At 40.0% G+C, this 9,229-nt stretch overlaps 1 protein-coding gene across 1 annotated transcript; it reads right to left on the bottom strand.

Annotated features, from left to right (window-relative positions):
- Positions 1-250: 250 nt before the first annotated feature.
- LOC104238234 (uncharacterized) lies at positions 251-7,704 on the bottom strand. The gene is made up of 2 exons (XM_009792538.2): positions 7,529-7,704; positions 251-1,056 (listed from the first exon to the last, which is right to left on the bottom strand). Exons 1-2 carry the CDS (start codon positions 7,596-7,598, stop codon positions 458-460), a joined length of 669 nt encoding a protein of 222 aa, XP_009790840.1. The 5' UTR covers positions 7,599-7,704; the 3' UTR covers positions 251-457.
- Between the last annotated feature and the right edge of the window lie 1,525 nt (positions 7,705-9,229).

Below are 9,229 nucleotides of genomic sequence, written 5' to 3'. Positions count from 1 at the left end.
TGTAAACGACTATGTTGCTCGGACTCTGCAAAAATATCGTTTGTTGCATGTCATATCCTTTCGAAGTAGTGCATTTTTGGAGGATCTGACACAGGCACGGTGACATTTTTGGAGAGTCCACGTAACATGATGTGTTACATCCTTTCCAACAGATTATAATGTTCTTAATTGCGTCTTCGGATTCAAATAGCATTGGTATTGACAATCCAATAAGATCAAGCATAGCTTATAGAAAAGTTGCTCAAGGTCATCCACTGAGAACTGCTCTTTGTACACCAGAGGCCAATGATAAGAATACATTCTTGATAAGAAAAATCAAATGCAAGATGAAAATGAATAGCAGTAATGTGTATTTTTACACTCAACATTGGATGAATGAACACTAAATGAAGTCATTACCAACACAAAAGAAGAGGCCCTTCAATCAAGCCAAAAACAATCCCTTGATGGTTTATGCTCACAAGGCATAAAGCAGTGCAACGAAAGATCCTAGAGCTATTGGCCATAGATGTATGATTCGAGACAAAGTATTAGCGCCATTACATTGGTCATTAGCACCACTGAAGCATCCAGGCCTAGTTACCTTAGGCTCTCCTCCCTCCGTGACAAAGCTGCTCTTCGGTTTGCCATTGCTGAAGAGTACACACCAGAAATATGGGCCACCACCATCGGAGCCACTCACAGCAGTACCAACCTCCGTGTGATTCTTGCTGTTGAGAATATCCAAACTCTTGCTATTTCTTATAAGAATATCATTGAATGCTTCAGAAGGTTCGGCATACTTGGACTGACAAGCGAGAAATCTTCCGGTTATTTGAGCAAGTGATGATGCCTTCACATCACAGTTAGGGGCAAAAGTTTCGGCAAATTCAGATTCAGCAGGTTTCTTGGCATCTGGCCCTCCAACTGCACTACATTCACCTTGGTATGCTTTAATATATTGCAGAGCCAAGCATGCCAAGCCAGGGTTGCTGTATAAGGAGGATAATTTATTTCCGGTCCTGTTACTATTAAGGACAGCTACCAGCTCATCTGCAGGATTATCTGTTACCTTAGCTGTATTTTTTATCAAGAACATAAGCGTTAGAGGTTGATCACAAGGGCAATAATGGTGAATCAAGATCAAGAAACTGTCTGCTCAAGGAATATGCATCGGAAATGACAAGGGCAAATTACATCTAACCGAAGGGACTTGAGAGACATGTTGGTATGTTTTTGGCTATTAAGAGTAATTAAGTATCTAAGCCTAACTAAAGGAAGAAGAACCGGAGAAGGGGATAGTAAGCATCATTTAGGTTGTGACTGTAATTCTAGCATACTCAGGAAAGATTATCAACACCAACTATATTTATCAAGAGAGTTAGAAGAAGAAAAAGTGAAGATACAAGATCAGGATGCAACATAGTTTTCAAAGGCATAAACTAAAGCAACTAGAAAAAGAATCTTGAGCAGTGTCCTTTCATTTAGGTATCTTATCATGTTACCACAAGTTACAAAGAGCAAAAAGCCAATTTGAGCAGCTTCCCCTATACTACTTGTTAGCGGAAACGTAAAAGAAAGAACACAAGATTTAACGTGGTTCGGATCAAAATAATCTTACGTCCACCAGAGAACAGTTGTCTTTTTAATATTAACAAAGGAAGGGGAGAGTTCCCAATTACACTTAAGAGAATTTCTCTCTTAACTCTCTACTCACTACAATGTGTTGTATTATTTTTGGGATGGTTTCTACAAATGAAGGAGTGCATCTATTTATAGAGGTAAAGACCTCCTCTTGATGTCATTGGTGACATCAAACTACCTCCTCTTGATGTCATGGGTGACATCAAAGGAGGAAGCTTCCTCCTAGCATCCACACCAACTCTTTCCACCAACTCTTCCAATTGGCATGCCATTGTTGACTAAACATAAACCAACACCTTCAATCTCCACCTTGGTTTGCGTTTCGAGCGTGCGTGTGAACAACTCTGGCCAAAACTTCTAAGCTTACTGGGCAACCCCGTTGTAAGAAACAAGAAGAATCAAACCATTGTTGAACATACCACCTCCACCTAACAACTGTTCTCTTCGGAGTTGCATCAGTTGATGCACACCCCCGCCAAGTCCTTGCAGTGTGCAAACTTAGCGAGTGGGACTATCTTGGTCAACATATCTGCAGCATTATCGTCTGTGATAACCTTCACGACCTTGATAGTTCCCTCTTCAACAACATCTCGAATAAAATGAAATCTGACATCAATGTGTTTAGTGCGCTCATGAAATCTCTGATTTTTCATTAGATGAATAGCACTCTGACTATCACATCTAAGAGTTGATTCCAGCTGAACCAAACTCAATTCCGCTACTAAACCTTTCAACCAGATAGCTTCCTTCACCGCCTCCGCTGCTGCCATGTATTCTGCTTCTGTCGTAGACAAAGCGGCAATCGACTGCAGAGTCGACTTCCAACTAACGGCACTGCCAACGAGGGTAAAGATGTATCCAGTTGTGGACCTTCTTCTGTCAAGATCTCCTGCATAGTCAGAATCTACATAACCGAGAATTGAAATACCTCCACCACTTTTTCGAAAGGTCAGACCAACACCAGAAGCTCCTTTGAGATATCTCAATATCCACTTGACAGCTTCCCAATGCCTCTTTCCTGGGCTGGACATGTATCTACTTACCACACTTACAGATTGAGCAATATCTGGACGTGTGCATACCATAGCATACATAATGCTACCAACTGCACTGGCATAAGGAATCTTTGACATATGCTCCACCTCATCCTCGGACTGAGGCATTTGTAACTCTGAAAGTTTAAAATGAGGAGCTAATGGTGTACTTACAGGCTTGCACGTATGCATATTGAATCTCTTGAGAACCCTTTCAATATACCTCTTCTGAGAAAGATGTACAACACCGTCTTCTCTTGAAATCTCCATACCAAGGATTTTCTTTGCAGCTCCTAAATCCTTCATGTCAAATTCCTTACTCAACAGTTTCTTCAAAGCATTTATCTCTGTAATGTTGTTAGCAGCAATAAGCATATCATCAACATACAACAGTAAATAAATCATTGAGTTACCAGACATCTTCTTGTGATACACACAGCTATCAAATGCACTCCTTGAGAATTCATGTGTAGTCATGAATGCATCAAACCTCTTGTACCACTGTCTAGGGGATTGCTTCAAACCATACAAAGACTTCTTTAGTTGGCATACGTGATCTTCTTTTCCCTCAGCTAGGAAACCTTCAGGCTGATCCATATAGATTGTCTCTTCTAGATCACCGTGTAAGAAAGCAGTTTTGACATCAAGTTGTTGAAGCTCCAAGTCAAATTGGGCAACCAATGCTAGTAGCACGCGAATTGAGCTATGCTTCACGACTGGAGAGAAAATCTCATTGTAGTCAATTCCCTCCTTCTGACTGAATCCTTTTGCAACCAATCTCGCCTTGAACCTAGCATCTTCCACTTCAGGAATTCCCTCTTTCTTTCGGTAGACCCACTTGCATCCAACTGTCCTCTTCCCCTTTTGTCTTTTCACTAAGACCCATGTCTGATTCTTGTGAAGAGACTCCATCTCTTCAGTCATGGCTAACCGCCATTGTACAGCATCCTTGCAAGAAGTTGCTTCAATATACGAGGAGGGCTCCAGATCCTTAATCTCTTCTTGTGCATCTACGAACGCATATGCAATCAAGTTTGCTTGATCTATAAGGCGTTCCGGTTCTCGTGTTTGCCTCTTCTCCCTCCCCTTTGCAATTGTGTATGGTTCATTGACAGCAAGTTCTTCAAGGTCTACATCTTCTGACTCATCTTTAACCTGAGTCTCTTGATCCTTTTCCTTGGCAAGCTCCACCGGAAGCTCCACCTGCTCGTCGTTCTTGTTTCCTGAAAACTCCACGGAAACTTTACGGGGATCAAGTATAGAGGATTCATCAAAGGTGACATCTCTACTAACTATAAATTTGAGTAAAGACAAACACCAAAGTTTGTACCCTTTTACTCCATCCACATACCCTACGAATATGGCCTTCTTAGCCCTTGGTTCAAGCTTTCCTTCATTAACGTGATAATAAGCTGGACACCCAAATACTCGTAAGTATGAATAGTTAGAGGGTTCACCTGACCATACCTCATTCGGAGTCTTAAAGTCAATTGCCGATGCTGGAGATCGATTGACAATATGAGCAGCAGTGTGAACTGCTTCAGCCCAAAATACTTTGGACATTTTGGCTTGTAGGAGCATACAACGAGCCTTTTCAAGAAGAGTTCTGTTCATTCTCTCGGCAACTCCATTCTGCTGTGGGGTATGCCTGACAGTCCTATGTCTTGAGATCCCATGAACCTTGCAGAATTCATTAAACTCTTCATTGCAAAACTCCAAGCCATTGTCTGTGCGAAGATACTTGATTTTCCGCTCCATTTGATTTTCAACCAAAATCTTCCACTCTTTAAATGCTTCAAAAGCATCACTTTTTGCCTTCAAAAAATGCACCCAAACCTTTCGTGAGAAATCATCAATAAAAGTGAGAAGATACCTCTTTTTGCCCTTCGATGGAAGTTTAGAGGGACCCCATAAATCTGAATGGATGTAGTCTAGCACTCCTCTTGTCTTGTGTTTGTTAGTGCTGAAGCTGACCTTCTTTTGCTTCCCTAGAACGCAGTGCTCACAGAAGTCAAGTGTGTTGATCTTCTCACCATCCAAAAGGTTACGATTGCTCAACATCTCCAGTCCACGTGCGCTCATATGACCTAGTCTCATGTGCCATAGTCTTGCCTTGTCATCATTAGATAACTGCACTGTAGATGCATTTGCAGAGCCAACAATGGTGCTTCCGGCCAATGTGTAAAGGCCGTTCTCCAGCTTGCCTTTCAGCATGACTAAAGAACCTTTAGTCACCTTTATAGTTCCTGCTTCGCTCATGTACCTGTAGCCTTGTTCATCCAGAGTACTCAGGGAGATCAAATTCTTCTTCAGATCAGGAACATGACGGACTTGTGTAATAGTCCTCACGACTCCATCATGGCAGCGAACCCGAACTGAGCCAATGCCAACTATTGCACAAGTTGCATTATTGCCCATTACTACGGTTCCTCCACTTTTCTCATAGCTGCTAAACCAGTCTTTTCGGAACGTCATATGCAGAGTGCAAGCAGAGTCTAACACCCATTTGTTTCCATAACTACTATTATTATTACACGATGTTGTTAGTACATAATCATTATCAAAATCATGTACCTGTTCAACTGTGGATGCACTCGCCTTTTCCTTGGACTTTGACATTGGGCAGTCTCGTTCAAAGTGCCCCTTCTTACCACAACCCCAACACTTTGTATTCTTCTTGTTCACACGAGACTTTGATCTGTGCTTTGATTTGCTCTTTCCCTGTTGCCTAGTCCGGCCTCTCACAAAGAGCCCACTTGCATGGTCATCTCTATCTCCTTCAATGTGTCTCCGCACATCACTAGAGTTAAGTGTCTGCCGCACTTGCTCAAGCTTGATAGGCTCCTTGCTATACATCATTGAATTCTCAATATCACGATATCCTGAAGTCAATGAAAATAGCAAAGCACATGCAAGCGTCTCCTCCTCCTTTTTAATTCCTGCAATCTGTAAGTCCATGACAAGTTTATTGAACGCATCTAAATGATCTTGTAACGAAGTACCTGACCCCATCTTAAATGTGTGAAGACGCCGTTGTAACAACATCCTTGTTGTCACTGATCGGTCTTGGTATAGCCCTTCTAGCTTTTCCCATAACTGTTTGGTCGTCTCTTCGGTACCCGTACTCACTTCACAAAGCACGTTAGGTGCAAGGGATAGTTGGATTGCACTCAATGCATCCCCTTCAATCTTCTCCTTGTCGGGAGCTGATATATCCTTAGGATACTTTCCGTCAATAGCATGGATTGAACCTTCCCTCCGCAGTAACGCCATCATCTGGATCTTCTAGATATTGAAGTTGTTGCGTCCACTGAATCTATCAATTTCAAACTTCATGGAACTCATCTTTGCTTGTTCTTCCTCCTTGGATCGTTAAAGAATCTTGTTGCTCTGATACCAATTGTTAGCGGAAACGTAAAAGAAAGAACACAAGATTTAACGTGGTTCGGATCAAAATAATCCTACGTCCACCAGAGAACAGTTGCCTTTTTAATATTAACAAAGGAAGGGAAGAGTTCCCAATTACACTTAAGAGAATCTCTCTCTTAATTCTCTACTCACTACAATGTGTTGTATTATTTTTGGGATGGTTTCTACAAATGAAGAGTGCATCTATTTATAGAGGTAAAGACCTCCTCTTGATGTCATTGGTGACATCAAACTACCTCATCAAAGGAGGAAGCTTCCTCCTAGCATCCACACCAACTCTTTCCACCAACTCTTCCAATTGGCATGCCATTGTTGACTAAACATAAACCAACACCTTCACTACTCTAAACATTTTACTCAAAATCAAGGATGACCTTACTGAACCAGCAAGAAGACTTGTAACCTATATTTTGCAGTTGAACTAGATAGTTTCTTGTCTACGACACATATTCAACATCCTTTGTTCTAAATTTCCAATACCTTTGGCTAGGTTAATAAGGCAACAATCACAGAGAATCCAAGGTTCTATTATTAAGATATACCTCTGGCAATTTCCTAATTGTACAAATAACCTATCCCAAAGCACAATTTTGCACACTACTACTTATGTTTTTTGGGGTTGCAACCAGAGGCGACGCCAGGATTTAGAGCTTATGGCTTCGGGGTTCTAGTTCTTATAAGTTACTGAATTCTAAATTAATAATTTTTTACATATTCAATGAATTTCTTAAGGCAAATACATGGTCTGGACCAAAGCGACTGGGTTCAGCCGAACCTGTAGTCGATGGGCTAGCTCCGCCTCTGGTTACAACATACCATTACCAATATACGTGGGAAATGGTCAATATTGAGCAACCAGATGATATAATTTAACAAAGTCTCCAAAAGTAGATCTGCCTCAGAAACTATGCACTTTATATATAACTACTATCCTTTTTTTTCGGGATAAGGAATTACTCCTATCTTGTTTGCATGAACTTATAATCATCAATGCTGAAATCACTCAGCACATTATAGTTTATTAAGCAAAAACATACACCCAGAACAAGTTGTTGATAATTCCAAATATAGTCTTACAAAAATACTCCACTAAAGGATCTTTAGAAAAGGACACTGTGCTATCTTGTAACTCAATCCTTAAGTAGATCCAAGACTAAGATGGGCACAAGAATTAAACAGTGGAACACATTTACCATTAGCTCATTGAATAAACAAAGAGTAGAAACAAACACCGCAAGATTCTTATAAAAAACCTTCAGTAAAACAGTCCACTCAACACAAATCTACTCAGCAGATAATAAATGAAACTATAATTCAAGTAACAATAAGAAAACCCACTTGAAATGTCAGATCACAAACAAATATTCCCTCTACCTATACAATGAACGGAACACAAATTAGCAATATTTATTCAGAGATGAACGAAAAAGAGGAATCTTTACTTTGAACATTTGAAGCAGAAGCAGAGATGAAGAAAATGCAGAGAAGAAGGAACCATTGAGCCATTGCCATTTCTGTGAAGTTGTCGGCGGAGTAAGTGAGCTTTTCTTGAAGGTATATAAGAGAAGCTAGCTGTTAAGCAGAGGAAGAAACAGCTTGCAGTGGGTCTCGCTCTGTTACTATGTCTATTTCGATCTGATACTTTATAAATGAAGCGACACCATATTGCATTTAATTACTGTAATGCCACCAACCGAAAGCTCATTTCCAACTGATATAATATGTATTATAATGACAAAACTGCCCTTCAAAAATTTCCATGACATAAGACAACCATTTTGCGACAAGTTACCGTTCGAATTGCAGAGTACGAGCTTTTAACTTTCTAGTTCTGTTCAGTTTGGATATTGTACTGCAATTCACTAAGGCCTCGTTTGATACGGGAGATAAGGATAAATAATTTTGAAATTAAATTTAAGATAAATTTATTTTATGTTTGGTGGGAATAAAATCATGATATAATTAATTTCCAAATTAGTTATCTCGGAATTGTAGTGTTATTTTATTCCTATGGGAGAGTGGAATAACAATTTATTATATGCTAAATAGTTAGAGGGGGTAGTATAGACATTTTACACTAAAGCAGTTATACGGTTAGGGAGGTCAGTGGTGGTTAGTCTGTTAAAATCTGTTAGTGAAGGTCAACAGTAGAAAATGTGCTATAAATACATATAGATTGTAAAAGGCTGGTTATGTTGAATCAATAAACTTCTCTCTCTTCTTCTTAGTCTCAATTATCTACAAGCATTGAAGTGTATTGTTCAAAGATTATTCTTCTTCCTAATCTCTTAGATTCACTTCCAATTTCAACCTCCATCGTTAAAATACGCAACATTAGTATCAGAGCTTGTGAACCTTGGCCATAAACCATGTCGGAAACAACCAGAAACACTGAATTACGACGAGATGTGGACGAAGTTAGGGAGCAGGTCCGGGTACTGGGTGAGCGCCATGACGATATGATCAATGAAATTCGACAGTTGGTGGCAGCGATGACGACAAATTCAGCTCCGACGACTTCAACAACACCAGTCGCACCAGCTCCAATCGATGGTGGTGGATTACATACAACATGCAACGGGCTTAATGGAGGTAATAGATATGCTTGTATTGAATTCCCAAAATTTAATGGGGAGGATTTAAAAGGGTGGGTGTATATATGTGAACAATTCTTTGAGTATGACAATACCTCTGAAGAATAGAAGGTTAGGCTTGCTTCTATCAATTTAGAAGGAAGGGCTTTATAGTGGCATCAATCGATGATGAAATCTAGAGTATGAAGGGGGTTACCTAATTGGGGAGATTATGTGAGATATTTGTATTTGAGATTTGGGCATAATTTGTATGAGGATCCCTTGTCTGAATTATAGAAAGCTTTTGATATGTTAAAGGAAAACTCTCTGTCTGTTAAGATGAGTAAATGCCAATTTGGTCAATCTGAGGTAGAATACTTAGGTCATATCATCACAAAAGATGGGGTAACAACTGAACCAGGGATATTAAAGTCATGGTAGAATGGCCAGCACCAAAAACAGTGAAAGAATTAAGGGAATTCTTGGGATTGACAAGGTACTATAGAAGATTTATTAAAGGGTATGGAGTGTTGGCAAGGCCCTTGATTGAATTGTTAAGGAATGATAAAT

This window comes from Nicotiana sylvestris, chromosome 8 (assembly GCF_000393655.2).
Source record: "Nicotiana sylvestris chromosome 8, ASM39365v2, whole genome shotgun sequence".
NCBI lineage: Eukaryota > Viridiplantae > Streptophyta > Magnoliopsida > Solanales > Solanaceae > Nicotiana > Nicotiana sylvestris.
Note: the sequence above shows the minus strand (reverse complement) of the source record. Positions and strands in the feature narration are given on the sequence as shown.

What these genes read in the sequence shown, in the direction of transcription:
- LOC104238234 (XM_009792538.2), bottom strand. Translation starts at nt 7,598, where the DNA reads ATGGCAATGGCTCAATGGTTCCTTCTTCTCTGCATTTTCTTCATCTCT. An exon ending in TTCTGCTTCAAATGTTCAAA is followed by an intron (nt 1,057 to 7,528) that starts GTAAAGATTCCT and finishes TAAAAAATACAG; the next exon opens with CTAAGGTAACAGATAATCCT.